Source organism: Eubalaena glacialis, chromosome 10 (genome assembly GCF_028564815.1).
Source record: "Eubalaena glacialis isolate mEubGla1 chromosome 10, mEubGla1.1.hap2.+ XY, whole genome shotgun sequence".
Classification (NCBI taxonomy): Eukaryota; Metazoa; Chordata; class Mammalia; order Artiodactyla; family Balaenidae; genus Eubalaena; species Eubalaena glacialis.
In genome coordinates, this window is record NC_083725.1 from 21533449 (window position 1) to 21552579 (window position 19131).

Here is a 19131-nt window from a genome sequence, read left to right on the forward strand (position 1 = left end):
ACCACCCACCATGTACCCCAAGGGAAGATTATTTTATTTTTATCTATAATTATTAAATTTTATTAAATTAGAATAAGAATCCATAGACAAGTTATGGTGGAGCCCAGAGCCATGGAATCAGACCCTAGCCTATATAAACTGTAGCATGGGAGGGGTGGGCATAATTCAGTCGGCAGTACCAAGACATTGGATAACTCTTTGGAAAAAATATACATATTTAGATCCTTATCTTACACCATATAACGCAGATGGTTGAAGAATTAATTGTCAAAAATCTCCATTAGAGATTATAAATAGTCTTTGAATGGCTGGGGAAGACCTTTCTAAAATTAAAATTTTTAGAAGAAATTATGAAGGGAAAGATAGATTTAATTGGATCAAACTTCCGTATTTTGGGACGTTCTCTTAACAATGAGAAAATTTTGTATTTGCTTAAGAAAAAGTACAACAAATAAACAAAGAATCCATGTCCTGAACATATAAAGAGCTCCTACACACTGATAAAACAGTATATAATTGGTAACATAGTAGGAATAGTTCACGGAAGAATGCAAGTGCCAAATAAGAGGGAAAAGTGTTCAACCTCATTAGTAATTAAATGAAAATTTTAAAAACTGTTATTTTTTTACCCGTCAAATTAGCAGAGATTAAAAAACTGATAATACTCAGTGCCCGGAGGGAGTTACTCCTATACTGATGTGGAAACGTAGATCATTACAACCTTTCGGGAAAAGTTTGATCTTAACGTGTAAATACTTGGATCTACTAGTTCCCCTTCTAGGAATAATTCCCCAGAAAATAAACAGAGGTACAGGCAAAGATTTTTGACCACAAATACATCCAGTACAATATTAGTTAGAAAAAAAAATGGAAAAAAAACCATACATTCATTAGAAGAATGGCTCAATAAATAAGTATATATCTATATGATAGAATATGTAGTATTAGAATATTTAGGCAGAATTTTTAATGATCTCAGGAGGTGCTCTCTTACGTAAAAGGCAGCCTTTTTTATTGTGTGTGTGTGTGCACATATACATACATACATACATATATACACATGTGTATAGAAGGAAAAAAATACACAGAAAATGATTAGAAGGAAATACGCCAAAATAGTAACAGTAATTGCCTCTGGGTCATGTTCTAATGAACTCTTATTTTCTCCCTACTTCTTACTTTCCCAATTTTTTATAGGAAACTACAATACGTTAATAATCAGGGGAAAGATAAACTGAAAAAGAAAAAACAATATTTAAACATGTAAATGAAAGCTTCTTGAGTGTGAAAGGAATATGAGATCAAGAAGAAGGGAAAATGGTAATACTCAGTGTGAGATGTGGCTGAGTTTAGTTTTTAAAATACCAGCATGCCAGGTCTCTGGAACTCATCAGTATGCAGTTTACTTTGTAAAATGTGTACCACTGTAATTAGAGGTTGTTAGGTGTTTTCTCCCCCAGGTAATAATTCTTTTGACTAAAACCCTCAACCAGATAATGCCTGGTAAATTGGATAGTCCAGTCTTTTTTCACCATACCAAAAAGGAAACTTGATAAGAAATATTTTAAAGTTCTCAGATATAGTTTCAAACTAACACGTTAGCCAGGCTTCCATTGATTGAACATATATTTAACAAGCAAGCACGAGGCTATGTATCAGGTACTGTGCTAGGAACTAGAGATTCAGTTAACTTACCAGCTAGACTGAATTCATATTTATTTAGGTTAGGACTATTTATTTATTTAGGTTAGGACTATTTATTTAGGTTAGGACTATTTATCCTATTAATTAGTGATAATTAATTATCACTAATTTTCTTCCTAATTAGTGTCCTTTTAACCTCCTTAGCTGGTAAAGAAATGCAAATTAAGCAAGATGGTGATGACTATTAGGCCACCACCTCAGTCCTCCAGTCACTTCCAGGACCCAGGCATATCCTGCACAAGTAAACACAAATAAAGGGCCACGGATTATGCGTGAACAAGGACAGTGAATAAACTGGAAGCCCTCAGAATACACATCTTTAAGTAGCTTACATATTCCTTTCACAGACATTTATTGAGGATCTACTGACGTGCTAATATGTCCTTGTGCTGAGTGCTGATGGGCACACAGATAAATGAGCCGCCTGCCCTCAAAATGTTTGTTAGGGAGCACACAGAATAACTATAATATGGCAAATCCTGTGGCTGAGACTGGGCTTTTGATTTTGTATTGGTCTTCTGTGATTTTCAAAAGAGATCAATAATTACATGCATCTATTAGGCAAAATCAAGTTGAAGGACACAGTGTTTATTGAGAGCTTGCCCGGCACTCTACTAGGTGTTTTTACGTGTGATAACTCATTGACTCCTCACGGCCTACAAACTGCATTTGAGGACATGACGGAGCAGGTTCAATAAGACCACGATCGCCAGATAGAGAAAGTGGCAGAACCTGAGATTTATCCACGAGTTGCTGACTCTGACATTCATATTTCTTCCACTTCTACTCTGCTGCTTTTCTAAACCAAAGTTCTGGTCTTAATGAACTCATTTGTCTGGAACATCATGAAATCTGTATGCCAAGCTGACCCATGTCACTCTTCCTTCCCCCCCACCCTGCTCATACTTCTCTTGTGGCGATCACAACCCCTGCTCTCCCAGTTTACAGGCTCGTCCAGCCCAATAACTGAGGCCTCCTTGAGGAGAAAGTGTTCTTCATCTTGAGGGCCATTGACACTTAGACAGCACATACCATAGAGTAGGCATGTAGTGATTATCCGCTGAAAAGAGAGTTTTTTTTTAAAATTAGTAACTCCAGTTAATAAGCATTGAGGAGAAGAGAGCCTTTTTTTAAAAAAAAATCATGACGTCTGTCAGCTTATACCCAGCACTCTGTGCCAGAAATTACAGGGGTGGGAAGTCAGGGAGTGGAAAAGCAAAAGTAGGAAGAAGGCATGGTGAGGAGAGAATTTTATCATTAATCAAAATATGAGTTCTGGCACCTTTTTTTTTTAAACAACTAACAAGTCAGTAGAATTAGAAAGTACTGAAAGAGTGTGCCCACCAAAGAGAAAATGGGCATTCCCCTACCTGTCCATATTTAATCAATGGCTGTTTTCCCCATATAATCACTTCTAATTTCTTATTCACTCAGTCCAGCCCCACAAGACTGCTGGCCTTTGTTAGCACCTGCTTCACAGGAAAGGACACAGAATGCAGAATGGCCACGTCCAGAACAACAGTTCTGACTTCACTGCCTCCTTCCTTTTTGAAACTTCTGCATCTTAAGACTCTTCCCTTTGCTACCTCCACCTCTTCTACTTTTCAAACTCTCCCACCATCACATCCACTAGTTAGAAAAACAGCACCACAAAATAAACAAATTTGGGGGAAAGAATCTGTTGCTCACACCTGAACCCAACACAACTGCTTCATTAGGATGGCGTAGTGCTAGGGATGTGTGAGAAGTTGGTTCACAGTGTAGAGCTGGGGGCTCCAGCTATCAAGCAAAACCTTTATGTAATGAAAATCAGAATTTGCTCAGTCACGTTCAGGTTTTATGCTTTTAAAGTTTTAAACTTTTCATGTTTTTCAGGTTCACTTTTTTGGCTATTTTTTAAACCTTTTTTATTGAAAATCCTGAAGAAAAACTATTACTTGGAGTTACAAATTTGCTACATCTACAAACTGTAAATCATAATCCCTAATTAAGTGGTTACGGGTATCCAGTTCATGTTATAAACACTCACTTTGTATGAAGGTTGCGAGATGTGTTTTGTATGTACTTATTACTGAAATTCTACCCTGATTATTCCTGCAGATCAAGAAGTTCTACGTAAATTAGAGAAGGAGAAAATCCTGGTGTTCACGCCGTCCCGGAGAGTGCAGGGGAGGCGAGTGGTGTGCTATGATGACAGGTTCATCGTGAAGCTGGCGTTTGAGTCGGATGGTATAATTGTATCCAATGATAACTACAGGGATTTGGCAAATGAGAAACCAGAATGGAAAAAGTTCATAGATGAGCGACTATTAATGTATTCATTTGTCAATGACAAGTAAGTAAAACCACTTACTTACAGTAACACTGCTTCCCTGAAAATATAACTATCCCTGGGCAGCTGCTACAGAAGCCCTCTCTCTTTGCCACTGACCAGACCTAAGACAGTTTCTTCCAACCACTGATGTCCCCACTAATCCTCAGTGAGAGTAAGAAAACGGCAGAGTCCTGCCTCGGGAGGCCCTGTGTGAGTCGCAGGCTGCCCTTCCCCATAAGTGACTAGCCCTTCCCCATAAGTGACTAGCAGAGCAGGTCTTCTGCGGCTGAGTGACCAGGAGTAACTGACACAGGGAGACTGGCCATCTTCAGAGGATGCAGATGTAGAACATACTGACTGCTAGAACCCTGCCTTTTGAAACTGACTTAGAGCATTGAGAGCTTACTTAAATATACGATTTTTTAAATATATGATTTTTAAAAATTTAAAGCAATATAAGACTAGTCATGATTATGTTGATGAATGGACAGGTGACATGAACAAGATTGTCTCCTGAGAAGTAAGTACCCAAGGATCAGTGCACCGACACAGTTCAAACCCATGTTGTCCAAGGGTCAACTGTATTTACAAATATATGGGAAAAGCTCACCTGTTGATCATCAAAAATGCAAACTAAATCTACAAAGAGTATATTTTTTCACCCATTTAATTCACAAAATTAAAAAACATTTTTGCATACGCCTTATGCCGTTAAGAATAAAGTTTGGCATCGTTTAGCAGAAGTCTTAAAAATACCCTCTCAAGCCAATAATCTCATTTCTTAGAGTATATAATGAGGAAAAAAGGAAGCCCAAATATGTTCATTTCTGTATATTTATAATTGTAAGACTTCAAAGGCAACTAAAGGTACTATAGAGAAAACAATTAAATTGCAATACATCTCCTAGTGGAATATTATTCAGCTATTCAGAATGATGGTTATGAAAGCTGTTATGAAACACGGAAAACTATTTATGTTAAAAAGACAAAGCATAAAATTACATCTGTGTTTGTAAAGTGATATGTACATACAGGAAAATGACTAAAATGCAACACATAACTGGAAAATAATTGTGTTAAGACTGTAGGATTGAGTGATTTTGTCTTCTATTTTTAAACTTTTCGTGTTGCCATATTGTTCTTATAATAATATTAAACATCATAGTTGCTAAGTGTTATTACTCAGGCATGTTGACACTCCCTTAAGAGTTCAAACGTTATTCACATTTTGTGGGTAAACACTTGGTTTATTTCATGTTCAAACAGTGACATAACTAGTAGTCGAACTCTGCAATCATAACCTTGTTACAGTATTCATGCCATGAATTCTTGCTTCCATTGGACAATCAATCCAAAATAATAAGTTTATTTCCTTAAGATTTTTTTCTATCTCAGCTGAGAAGTACCTTATTATAGGGGGAAGAGAATGAATGTGGAATTAGACAAATTGAATCTTGACTATGCCATGTGAACGGAGATAAAAATACTCAATTCATCTAAGCCTAGATTAGAAAAGTGTATTCATCTGTAAAGTGGAACGAACACTTCAAGGGAATATTGTGAGGATGAGATGTAGTGACGTGTGCAGGGTGTCCAACATGTACTAGGTGTTTGGGTCGTTTCAGTCTTCCCGTTCCTCTCTCCCACCTCTCCCTTCTGTCCCTCAGCTGCTCCTCCTGGTGCCCACCTGCCTCATATTGCTTCACAAGATTGATGTTCATAAAACTTCTCCTAAAATGTCATTGTAGTCATTTTCTAAAGTCCTTACAAAATCCCAAGACTAAGAAAAGGAAGAATTAATTAGAACATGGTAGGCTCAAAACTTACTTGAATTAAAACAAATACAGGTTCAGCTTGAAACATTTTAACTTTGTTTTCATTAAGAAAAGAAAACTTCCTGTACTGATTTTTTTTATCCTATAAATTTTTTTTTTTTTTTTTTTTATTCATTTATTTTTGGCTGCGTTGGGTCTTCGTTGCTGCACACGGGCTTTCTCTAGTTGCGGCAAGCGGGAGCTACTCTTCGTTGCAGTGCGCAGGCTTCTCACTGCGGTGGCTTCTCTTGTTGCAGAGCATGGGCTTTCGGCACACGGGCTTCAGTAGTTGTGGCACGCGGGCTCAGTAGTTTTGGCTCACAGGCTCTAGAGCACAGGCTCAGTAGTTGTGGCACATGGGCTTAGTTGCTCCGCGGCATGTGGGATCTTCCCAGACCAGGGCTCGAACCCGTGTCCCCTGCATTGGCAGGCTGATTCTTATCCACTGTGCCACCAGGGAAGTCCCTATCCTATAAATGTTGATTCAAAATACTTGGATTAAAATTTCAAAAAAATACCTTGGGGTGAATAATCTTTACACTCTGTCTGTAGAATTAAATTTTCAGCCTCCTAATTTAGGTATAATTTTGTATTATATCCATGACAGGTTCATGCCCCCAGATGACCCTCTTGGCAGACATGGCCCAAGCCTGGATAATTTTCTGAGGAAGAAACCTATGGTTCCTGAACACAAAAAGCAGCCTTGTCCATATGGTAACTTTCTTTACGAGTATTTAATATATGCCTTTAGAACACAATATGTTGTTAAACTTTTGCTATTAAAAATAAATTTTGGATGGCATATAGTATGTGGTTCTTTAGACTGTAATTAAATTTAAGAAAAAGTCTATGTGAAAAAAATTATTATTTTTTCCTAGCTGGGTTCAACGCATATGCATTTCCCTGAATTAAAACATGGTTTTGGTTAACTCTACATGAAGTAAGTTTTCAGGTAGATAAAAATTTGGAGTTCTTTCATCTAGCTACACATCAGATTAGCTTGGTTTTGTCACATCACAGCAGTACATTGTGTTCTGCAAAACAGAATGTCCTACCTGATTGCAGAGTCATAGTGGAAGAGAAGAGGCAGGTAGGAATTAAGGACACGGGGTATTAACCAAAATTCTGGAGGTGATTGTTACTCATTCAGCCAACTTTCTTATTGCTCTTGGTAGTGCCGACGGGGGAAGACTGAAAGGCGGCATTTCTCAGAAACAAGTAGCGGAGTAGCAGTGAGCACAGCTCCCATTTCTGCCCTTGTTTCTTCTTCACGTTAAAAGAGCAGTGCCGCACTGGGTGTCCAGGGTCTGGTGGAATGAATGGTCCTTTGCCTAACCGATTTTATTCTTCACAGGAAAGAAGTGTACCTATGGACACAAGTGCAAATATTATCATCCGGAAAGGGGCAGTCAGCCTCAGCGGTCAGTGGCTGATGAACTGCGTGCCATGTCTAGAAACACAGCAGCCAAAACTGCAAATGAAGGAGGACTGGTGAAAAGCAACAGTGTCCCCTGCAGCACTAAAGCCGACAGCACTTCCGATGTCAAGCGAGGTGCTCCAAAGAGGCAATCGGATCCAAGCATAAGGACTCAAGTCTACCAAGACCTAGAGGAAAAGCTTCCCACCAAAAACAAACTGGAAACCAGGTCTGTACCTTCCTTAGTTAGTATACCGGCTACTTCTACCGCAAAACCCCAAAGCACTACATCGTTAAGCAATGGCCTTCCATCTGGAGTTCATTTCCCACCTCAGGATCAAAGACCACAGGGACAATATCCTCCAATGATGATGGCAACCAAAAATCATGGAACGCCAATGCCTTATGAACAGTATCCAAAATGTGACTCGCCTGTCGACATTGGGTATTATTCCATGTTGAATGCATACTCAAATCTGAGTATCTCAGGCCCACGAAGTCCTGAAAGGCGTTTCTCCTTAGACACAGATTATAGGATAAGCTCTGTCGCCTCTGACTGCAGCAGTGAAGGGAGCATGAGCTGCGGAAGCAGTGACTCGTACGTGGGGTACAATGACCGCTCCTACGTCAGTTCTCCTGACCCACAGCTGGAAGAGAATCTGAAGTGTCAACACATGCACCCTCACAGCCGCCTTAATTCTCAGCCCTTCCTGCAGAATTTCCACGACCCCTTAACCAGAGTGCAGAGTTACAGTCACGAAGAACCAAAGTACCATCACAAGCCTCCTCTCCCACATCTGGCCGTGCACCTGCAGCACCCCGCCGTGGGGGCCCGGTCCAGCTGTCCTGGCGATTACCCGTCTCCTCCGAGTTCAGCACACTCGAAGGCACCACACCTAGGGCGGTCCTTAGTGGCCACGAGAATAGACAGCATTTCTGACTCTCGGCTGTACGACAGTTCTCCTTCCAGACAAAGAAAGCCTTACGCCCGCCAGGAAGGGCTGGGAAGCTGGGATAGGCAGAGCTACGGGGTCGACATGTACGGCTACCGGCAGACTTATTCTTTGCCTGATACCTCCACGCAGCCGTGTTACGAGCAGTTCACCTTCCAGAGCCTCCCTGAGCAGCCAGAGCCCACCTGGCGCGTCCCGTACTGCGGGGTGCCGCAAGACCCCCCCAGGTACCAAGACAGCCGAGAAAAGATTTATATCAACTTGTGCAACATCTTCCCGCCTGACCTTGTGAGAATTGTCATGAAAAGGAACCCTCACATGACAGACGCCCAGCAGCTGGCTGCAGCCATTTTAGTGGAGAAATCACAGCTGGGTTATTGAAAGATGATGCATCTTTGTGGTGTTTAGTAGTTTTTTGTTCAGCTCAAATGCTGAGGGAGGTTTGCTACAATAGCACATGTGATCTCCTTCTCAGCAAGGAGGTTATATAGTATCCATTTATGTGAAATACTGTATCATGGAATCTGTATGTATAGCCCCACATAGTGGAAGTATCACGGGATTGCTTTACATTCAAACTTTTTTTTAATATTTCCTTTTTAAAGCTATATCCTTGGCTGGAAGTTTTTCCAGTTTGATTTATTAGATGTATCTGTGATCTTTGATATTAATCTTTGGTGCATCAGGGGTTTATATGCAGCACTTTTTATCCTTGTTTCATGTTTTATTAACTTGGTGTTTGTCTATCAATTGCAAGCAATTACAATACCTTCAGAATGTTGAACATTTGACTAGACCTAGCAAACTATTTTTTCAAGCCAAGCATAATTGGAATCTTTTACAGCTTTTTAAGTTATTTTTATTTGGGGAACGTGGGCTTCTTTGTGCTATAATCATTATTTATAGAAACAAAGATATACTACAGCACTGACTTTATATTTTAAACAAAATGAAAGTTACCAGTTTATGTTGAAATGGGTAACAGTATATATTAGAATGATTTACAGTATGGCACTTTTCGTTGTTTTATTTTCGTTTGGATTTTTTGTGTTAAGTAATTTGTTAATTTAATATGGTCGATTTAAAGGAAAGCAGATGCAATCAATGGAAAAAATTGTTTCCATTTTTTTTTTTATAAAAAAGGCAAAAGCCATCAACTGTTACAGTTTAGAGCTTCGTTATCCAGCTGTGATGTGCTTCTGGACAGTAGAAATGGAATTGAATTCCTAGACTTCCATTAACCCATATTTTTTAATGTGTTTGTCTTTTTGTTTTGGGGCACAACAATACTGGATAAAATAACCCTTTTGCAGTACTTGCCTGTTTTTAATGAATCTAATTATTCTCAATGCAACTTTTATATTTAATATACCCTTTAGCTTTCCTGCTATTTATCAAGGCTGGCCTGAGGTGGTTTTCTGTGTTGAGGATATGTAACATTTATTGATACTGCACTATAGAAATGGTGATGCAGGAGTTGTAAATGGTAACTTAAAATTTTTGTAAGATACTGTATATTTTCCATTTTCCTGAAGGTAGTTTTTTGGGGGAGCCTGTTATATTATTAAGGCCAGATTCTTGCCACAAATAGTGTAGTTTTAGATACAGACTAAAGTCTGTTCTCGTATTAGTAAGGGATATTTCTGGTTTCAAAGTCATGGGTTTTGCTGAGCGTGGATTCGTTTCTGTCGCTGGTTAGAAGAGAGATGATGCAATCAGTGGCAGACAATTGTGTGACTGACACGACTTGACCGCTGCCTCCAGTTTCTGAATTTTACTTAGTGTAACAGACGCATTCCGATCTGTTTCTGGAGTGTGCCTAGATGCCCTGGTTATCCTTATTATTCTACCTGCTACAGTTTGAAGTAAAGCCCTGAAAAACCAGAAAGTACCTTTTACTGTTGATACAAATTGTATCTTTTTAACTATAAGAACTATTTTGATTTGTAGATCTAGTTAAAACACAGATGTGTAACTATGATTAGACTTTTGGGCAACATTTTATCCCTTATTTAAATACAAATTTTTAAAGTAAAATTGAGGTCTAGAATAGGGTAGAAAATAAAAACAATTTAGGTAAATAAAAGTGTCTGTCTTAGTTTTATATATTAAAGTATATTAAATGAATTTATTGGCATTTTCTTTCTCCTAAAACTTATCTAGCGTGAACTTAACTTAAAATAAAGGTAAAATGCTGCCTGAAAATAACGTCCAAGCACCTTTGACTAGGACAACATTTTCACTACTCGTGTGACACTGTGTGTCACGTGAAGTAGGATTTGGGTTACAGTAAATGCTTCTAAAAGGCATTGTGCATATTGACATATCCAATAATCTGAACCATGTTCAGCAAACCTAATTCAGGAAAGTGGGGTTCACAGTCGCTGCTGCCGGCCTGCTAGGTGAGGTGCCCCTCGCTGCGCCCGCAGAGGATACGGGCACGGCCGCATGGACCCGCCGAGGCGTCCTCTGAGCGACCTGCTCACTTGTGAAATCGTTCTCCTGATTTTGTCGGTCACTCTCTGTAACAAGTTTAATGTAGATGCTAACCCAGTGCCAAAAGTAGAATTACAAACGTGGAGTACCTTTCATCTCAGTCTTATTCTAAGCTTGCTTTTTTTTTTTTAGTATGAAATCATTTTTAAATTGTACAAGTAGGTTTTGCTTCCATTTTCTTAATTTTTGCATTTGAATTATTTGAAGATTCTGCCAGATTTTATGAAATTTCTTTAAATGAGGTCTTCGGTGAAATGTGTAACACACCCTTTAATTTGACCTCCTAATGTCTGTAGCTAAGTATCTCTCATTGCTTCCCGGATTTTAGACTATGGAAAAACAGTGGGGCTTGCTGCCACGTGGCCTGACGTGGCCTGACGTGAATAGCTCTGAATAGCCACGCTGAAATCCTGCAGTGTAATTGACTGTGAGTTAAGAAATAGTTTTCTTATGTCAACAGGCAATTTGTCCCACCCCACACGCGCTTTTTTTTTGAAGCACCGATGTTGCTTTCAGAGCTTAAGAATGAGATATTTGGCTGACTTTAGATGCAGCAATTTCTTAATTATCTAAAGCAATAAGTAAAAGGATCCATCATTAATTAAATTCAGAGCTGATCCCAAAACTTCATTTTAGCCAAAACTTTCACCTTAATCGTATCTTCAGACTTGCTAACAAATAACCGGAGAGAGGTATGTTAGTAAGTAGTAGAACTGCCAGAAGTGGTCAACTGATAGAAGAGGAGGATTCAAATTGGAATATTCTGCCCCTGAATAATGGACAGTTGACTGTTTTACACAGTAACTAGCCGGTTTGTCGTCTCTGTGTCTTAGTACAGAGGGAGTAGTACCCAACTGGCCAAATTCTGGCCCTTAGTATTTCCTCCTTTCTTGCATGTGACACCTAAGTTTTCAATCTCCTTTTTGTGATCACTGTATCCTCATAGAGTTTGTCATTGACCTAAACATTTGAAAGAAATGCACACCAGTACAAAATATTTGATACTGGTAGAAACTTGAACTTTGTGTTTTTATGAAAATTCATTTATGAGAATATGTAATATAACTAAAAAGAGTGTTTTTATATATATATATATATATACATACGTGCATACATATTTGTTAAGAAGTATTAAAAATGGGAGAATGTTACGCTTTTGATGGCTAAGTTTTCCTTAATTGAACTGTTTCTTTGAGTTATGGACAACCAAGTCTGGAGTCTGGATGACCCATGATAAGATTTAGAACCACTTGAATGGAAAGCAACTCTTTACTGGCTTTATTCCTGGTATTTTTAAAGAATTATTTTGATAATTTTAATAGAATGTGTAATTTTAAAACACACAAAAAAACTTAAAGTAGTATTGCTTATAAAGATAATTATTTAACGTGTCTTTTATGGACGTATCTATATGTATATAGACAGTAATATATTTATAAAACAAATATACTCTATGTTGTAGTCGTTAGTTTGTAATAGGTGGGAGGATGGCCCTGGATATGTTTGTGTGTGTTTTGAAAACTCTTGAGCTATTTTTCCCCCCGACTTAATGGCATATACCCTAAGGGATATTTGGTTTTTATTATTCTTTTTGCTATTCAACTTCCTTATTCAAGATAAGATGTACAGTTTCCCGGCCATTCTGCTAGACGTGGCTCATCCATTTTATTATCCTCCAACTCCTGGAAAATTCCTGAGTGACCTGGAATCAAATAGGTTATGGCCTGAGAGATTAGTTATGTTCCAAATATGTTAAACATGGGAACTCAGCTAGGATGTTGAGCTTCTTTGGTATACACCAACAAGTGAAATGAAGTATAAAATACATGAACTACACACGTGCATTTGAAGAAGAGAAAGCAGAGTGTTCATAAAAGTAGAGAAACATATGCATTATTTTAGATTGCTCTGGGAAACCCCCTAGGGCAAGGGTTGACAAACTTTTTCTGTAAAGGATGGGATAGTAAATAATCCAGGGCTTTGAGAATCATATGGTCTCTATAAACCACTCACCTCTGCCCTTACAGTGTAAAAGCAGCCACAGAAAATATGTAAGTGAACGGGTGTGGCTGTATGCCAATGAAACTTTATTTTACTGAAAGGGGCAGCAGGCCCGATTTGGCCTGTGGGCCATAGTTTGCTGATTCCTGCCCTAGAGGGAGAAAAACAGGCATGTTAAGCAGTAAATCCTGATATATGTTAACGTAAGAAATAATAATTATATTTCAGTTGGCATTCAAAGAAAATCCGTTATTGATGGCCTTCGAAAGAAGATTTGTGAGACAGTCACATGTTAAAACATCTTAATCCACTTATGTTTTTTGCCTGGTCACACCCATTATTTATTAGAGATATTTCTTGTGTTTAACCACCCAAAAAAAGCATTGTGTAAAAAGATGTTTTAATAATTATTGGAATTTTTTCATGAACTTTCTATTTCTACTGATAAATGGGAATCCTTACCTGCCTTTTGTTTTTTTAAGGGCCTAATGGACCAAAAATTCTGTTGTGTTTTGAAAATTAGCATATAATTAGCCATAAAATATTGTAAAGACTGCATTTATCAGTTACATTTTTCTGCTAGTTTTTGATTTCTAAAAAATGACAGATCCGCCCTTCTTTAAAAATGGTTTTAAAGAAGGTCAATATATTGTAAGTTTACATACTGTAACTTTATTCTGTAAAATTAAAAATTGTGACTAGTGTAATAGTGAGTGCACTTGCTGTATTGTGACTCTCTTTATAGGAAACAAACTGTATCCCTGCTTTCTCTGTCCAAACCTTTAGTATAGATTTTTTAAAGACACTTTAGGACTGTCCTTGGTGAATGATATTCTTAACATGATCCTGTGTGATTTTAAATCCATTGGAGTACAAACCACTGAGCATGTTCATTCACAGTGCTTCATAAATTGTGTTAACATCCTAATATCATTTCCGCTGGAACAGTAAAGTTTTGAACATTGCCATCCACTTAAGTAATTATACTTTCTTTTAGGATTGGAATATAACTCTAGCTTTTGACAGGTGTTTACTGTTTTAAATGGTTAATTTTTCTCCTTTAATGCCGTCTGTTCACCTGCGTTTTGCTTCTGTTATAATAACACTTTCGTGTGTTGGAAGCGGCTTTTTCCCTAAGGTCCTTAGTCTTTTGGATTTAAAAACAATTTAAGGTTTTGACCACTTGACAATTTGGCAGTAAAAAACAAAACAAAACAAAAAAGTCTGTGCATGTTTCAATTCAATTTTATAGAATGTGTAAAATTTTATTTTTTAAACCATGTACCCAATTTGCCAATTTTCTGTCCAGATATTTCAGGTGAATAACAAATTATTCATTAAAGCTTTTGACCCCTCTCTTGAAGCAGCTTGTGCCTCAAGGGAAAAAGACATTGAAGAGCAATGGTTTGTTTTTATAAAGAATATGTTTTAGATTTCCTTCAGTTTTTGGAAATTATAAACGTCCCAGCTAATACACCCATCCACATGCACACTTCCGCAGAGATGTGGACACGGCATTGCCAGTGAACCCAGTTACTGATTTTATCTTTTCCTTCTAGGTTTTCTCCTCCCAAACCAGAGTTGTTTGCTGAGCGTAGAAGTTCCAATTTGATCCTTCAAACTTTTCTTATAAGAAAATAAGACAAAGAATATGTTTAGAGCAACTGTCTGATAAACTGATGTGATTGTATTTATCTTATGCCTGTTCTGTGTGTTTGTGTAATGGGATTTTTACAACTCCAAAAAGCGGTATTTTAGACCTACTGGAAATCCGAATCAAAACAGCTATGTGATTCTGCCACTGAGAAAAAACATTAAAAAATTCGTTTTTCTTATGGTGTTTTGTTTTTGTTTCATGAAAAACGACATGCAGCAGCACAGACACCACATAAGTAAAAGCGTCCTTCCCTAGTCCCATGGCCTCCCTGCGTTCAGTGGCTAGTGACACAGGCGCCCTCTGTAGGACAAGCACACGTTCAGTATCAGTGGTTATGTTAGAACCGTAATTAATTCATATGAAAATCAAAATTAAATGCCAGAGACAACTAGTCCTACCTTATGGCTCTAATCATTTCTGTCAGTGAGTCTTTGTTGTACAGATCTTTCTAGTTTCTGCATCTCTCCTTGCATGAATCAAGTATAGTAGTATCTTACTAATGCTGCCCCCAATAGGTTCACTTCGTTTCTTTTGTGACCTCCTAGGAATTTTCCATTTCAGATATGGTCACAATTCTGAAATGATCTCGCGATCTGCATGCTTTAACATACTCATGTCCTGTGTCAGTGTATAAGAAACCATTTTATTTCAGATAGCAGATCTTTTTCCCCTCGTTGTTTTTCAGACTTTTGCTTTTCTTACTATTTTTTTTCCTAAAGTTGCTATTTGCCATGGTCAGGTATTCTCTTTTTTCCCATTTAAACTGTTTAACTGGGGTCTTATGCATCTAGGTAACTTATTTCAGCTTTGTCAGCAGATTTGATTATTGATGTTCAGCTGTGGTTGGCAGGGAACTCAGCAGATCCACAAGAAGTATTAGGTGGGAGAATCTGAGCTCAGAATCTCGGAGAATATGCGCTTAGGCTACAGTGCTGACTAGAGCTAATAGTTTATTTCTCCCCCACCTAGTGCCTTTGTCTAATGAGGAAGGAGCCATACACATTGATGAATCAAGTAACATTTGGGAAGAGGAGATTGTAAAAAGCAACTGCAATGGTGAATTTACTCAAAACAAAAAAAATGCCTCTAGTTGGGCCTCTCATTAGTTAAAGTATGTGCTTTATAGCATTTATGCCCTCAGTCTTTGATGCTGTTTTTGAGTTAATGATGTTCATTTGGTGTTTTAAGGCTTTTATAAGGATTTTTTTTAGTCTTTCAACAGTTTAGTTTAAAGGTTTTCTTTTAAGATCTTTAAAGTAACCTTTTAAAAAATGTATTTCTCTCTGCATGCAACCATCAGCCTGGGCATTAAGAATACAGCCTCTGGAGGCTTAATCCCACTGCACACATCCTACAGGCAGAGATGGGCAAGTTCCAGAGGGAATAATGACCCAAACCCTAGGTTTGTTAAGACTAAATGAGTCAACCCTCCGAACAGGTAGATCCATAGTGTGCATTTAATAAATGACAGCCATTGTTAGGTGAATGCGAGGTGCTTATACATAGTTGTTTTCAGATGTTTTCATGAGAGCCTTCCTATCTATACGTTATGTTGCAGAGGAGTTGGATTTTTAGCCATCAGTGTAATATATATTCCATGCTCACATGCCTTTCAGGAGTGACATTTTAAAGAGTTCTTCTTGGCACCCCATGTCCTTGCTACCCCTGTTGTTAGGCCCTTCTTGGCTTAAGGGTTTTGTATAATATCTTAATGGGGAAATAAATGGAATAACAAAAATAACAATGATAAAACAGAAGTTAACCCTTCCAGAAGCTCACAGTTCAGTAGGCTGTGGGGCTGCATGACTGACCCCCTCTGAGCTCCAGTTTCGCTCCTGAAGAAGACACTCGGCAGACCTGTGTGCACCCCTCTCCCCTGACCTGAGTGGAAGGGGATGTTGGTCCCTCACTATCAGAATCTGCAAAGCCAGTCTGGACAGAGAAGCCGGTGCTCTGTGGTCTCAGGTGGATGATGCACATTTCCAGGGAGGTGTCAGATGAAATTGGGTGATTGATTGTTTTCAGCTTAGCATTTCCTCCTGGTTTATAACTAACTGCTGCTCTTAAACTTGGAGAGAGAGGGCTGGTGGGGAGACCACTCACATGCGAAGGTTTTAGATTAACTATGGATAAGTTAAACTAAAATCCCATGAAATAGGCATTATCCCTATTTTAGAAATGAGAAGACTGACTTTAAAGCACTTGCTCAAAGGCAAATGCCTCTCTGCATGCTTCCAAAATCCTTTTTTCTTTTTACTCTGCTGCAAGACAGTAATAGGAATGGGCCCATGATCATCCTTGGTATGTATTTTGTTAGAATTTGGGTCTGAGGAACGATCACCAGTGGCACTGTAGCCGCACATTCTTAAACATGCTGACTTACCTGGGGGCAGGGCAAGACCCGGAAAACTCTGAACTAGAACTTCTGTTCCTCTGCTTCACTAGATGTCCCCCCCCCCCACCTTCCACGCTCGTTCTTGTAGCGTCATGACAAAGATGGCTCTTGTGTGGGAAGGAAGTTTACCCAGAGAGCTGCCTGTCCAGAGGCCTGTGAGGACAGTCCTGGCCCAGGACCCAGGCTAGCTGCCAGGCTCAGCGCACAGACCTGCAGCCTCTCCGATGAGCAACGCTAATGGGTTCTGTGGTGGAAGGAGGTTGTTTTACAGTTTGGACCCCTGTCTTCACTCCTTGGCGCTCTCTGTGGGCCTCGAGAGTAAAAGGCAGTACATTCATTTCTAATGTTTCCAGTCGTGCACAGAGCCCTTCGCGGGTGTCTTTTGAGAAGCCCCATTTAGCTTTCAGGCTCCTGACAACGCCCTCTGCACACACAGCACCTTTTATGTGAGGCAGCTGCCATTTGCATTTCCCATGCTCTCTATTTGCACAAATTCAGCCTGAGATTAAAAACAGAAAAGTTTAATTAGGTGGTTGAACAAATTCCCTCCCCAGCTCCCCAGGAGAGCCAGATGAGGGACAGAATACTGAAAGAAGGGGAAATAAAATATTGCCATGCACTTCCGGTCCGCCTGACCCCTGGCCTCCCGCGCTCTGGTCGCGAGGCCCGAGCGGCTAGGTTCAGAGCACAGGGCGCCCTCCACCCTCAGGCCACTGGCACCAAGACACTCGAGTCCCCGGCACAGGCTTTGTCACCACCTCAGCTTTCAAAGCTCTCCGCTCCCCCTCCACTCTCCAAAGATGTAATTATCATTCATTTCAATAATTGTTTCAAATACGCATATGAAAAGAGTAAGGGAGATGGCAAATACAATTTTGTAACTACATGAAATGCCATTCAATAAACTCCAGAGATTTATTGGTTTGATTTGTCTGTTACCAAATTAACGCGAGCAGGACAAAGTGCCTTGCGCAGTTGTGAAGGCAGCACACGTTAAAATGCTGCAAATTATAAAGCGGGTGAGGCAGGAGATAGATGGGCTCCAGGTGAGGCATTTACAACTGGCCTTCTATTTACATTTCATGGGACAGGAAAAGTGGGCTTCAGGCCGGACACTTAGAACTAGCCCCCTGCTTGCATTTCCTGACACAGGAGGTAGGTGGGCTCCAAGTCAGACATTGAAAATCAGCCTCCTGTTTGCTCTCTGAGATAGAAGCAATGACAGAGACAGGGTAAATAGCCAAGCTTTGTCTCTTGTGGACACCTTAAGATAACAGTCATGGCGAGAACAAAGAGGGGCAAAACCTTGTTTGAGTAAAGGATCAAAGGATCTCTGCTTCCCCCCTCCTTGGTGCAAGAGAGACACTACACATGCGCAGAAAGGCTCCTTGGGGGTCAGGAAACAACTCCAGGCTATGGTGACTCTTGCCTCTCCCAGACGCCTTCACATCGGGATCACATCTTGGCTGAGAGGTGCGTGCGCACCTAAGGGGAGGGTCCTGAGACAAATGGGGGGGGGCGCGGACAAAGCAAGATGACTGGCCAGAAGGGAGACAAAGACCTGAAAAACTGCCCCCTTATAAAGGATTTAAACTTCCCAAGGGAGCCACTCTCTCTGAGTTCACCCGTGTGTCTTTCCGCCATGTACTCTGCTTTTCCAATAAATTTTTACTTTTCTCTTTACCTTCTGCCTCCTCGCCTGAATTCATTCTTGACAAGGCAGGCAAGAACTAGAGATCCAGGCCCTAGCTGCTGGCCCCTGTGGTCTAGTTGTTAGGACTCCCGGTCCTGGAACTAAGATCTTGCTTCCAGCTCCCGCTCGCTGTTGCTTGCTGCAAGCCGCCCGCTTACTGCTGCTTGAGTCCGAAGTCACAGGGAGGGGAGTGGAGAAAAATGCACTTCCTAGTCCAAGCTCAACTTCACGGACTATGTGCAGCTCGGGCAGGCGGAGCGCTGTGGGAGGGGCGAGAGAGGGGCTGGACGAGGCCACTGGCCCAAGGGGCAGTGTGGGTGACGGGGCCACCAGTCCCAGGTTCTTACTGGCCCCGGGGCAGAGCTCTTGCCTTCACACGCCCTGCCCTCTCTTCCTGCTTCTGAGTCCCCCAGAAAGGTGAGCATCCTCAGCTCTGCCCCCTCACCCTCCCCAGCTCTGCCGAGTTTGCCTGGGGACTGAGTCACCAGGTGGCCGTGGGCCTGGGGAAAGAAGAAAGAAGAGGATGGCGACTGGCTCTGAAAGATGCCCCCCATCCCTTGAACAATTTAATATACAGACTTCTGATGCCACTTCCCAGATTGGGAGTGGGAAATGCCAGGTGGTTAAAGGGAAGGTGCAGGGAACCTTTGAATCTAGCCTCAGGCTCTAGTTCTGTCGTTAAAATAT

At 40.2% G+C, this 19131-nt stretch overlaps 1 protein-coding gene across 1 annotated transcript in view; it reads left to right on the forward strand.

Moving 5' to 3' along the window:
• Window positions 1-8701, forward strand: part of ZC3H12C (zinc finger CCCH-type containing 12C) — a 62107-nt gene extending 53406 nt beyond the window's left edge. The window contains exons 4-6 of the mRNA XM_061202545.1: window positions 3805-4039; window positions 6440-6546; window positions 7187-8701. Coding sequence (XP_061058528.1) covers window positions 3805-4039; window positions 6440-6546; window positions 7187-8583 — 1739 coding nt within the window. The 3' untranslated portion in view covers window positions 8584-8701. The remainder of the gene's footprint in view (window positions 1-3804; window positions 4040-6439; window positions 6547-7186) is intronic.
• Window positions 8702-19131: the final 10430 nt, after the last annotated feature.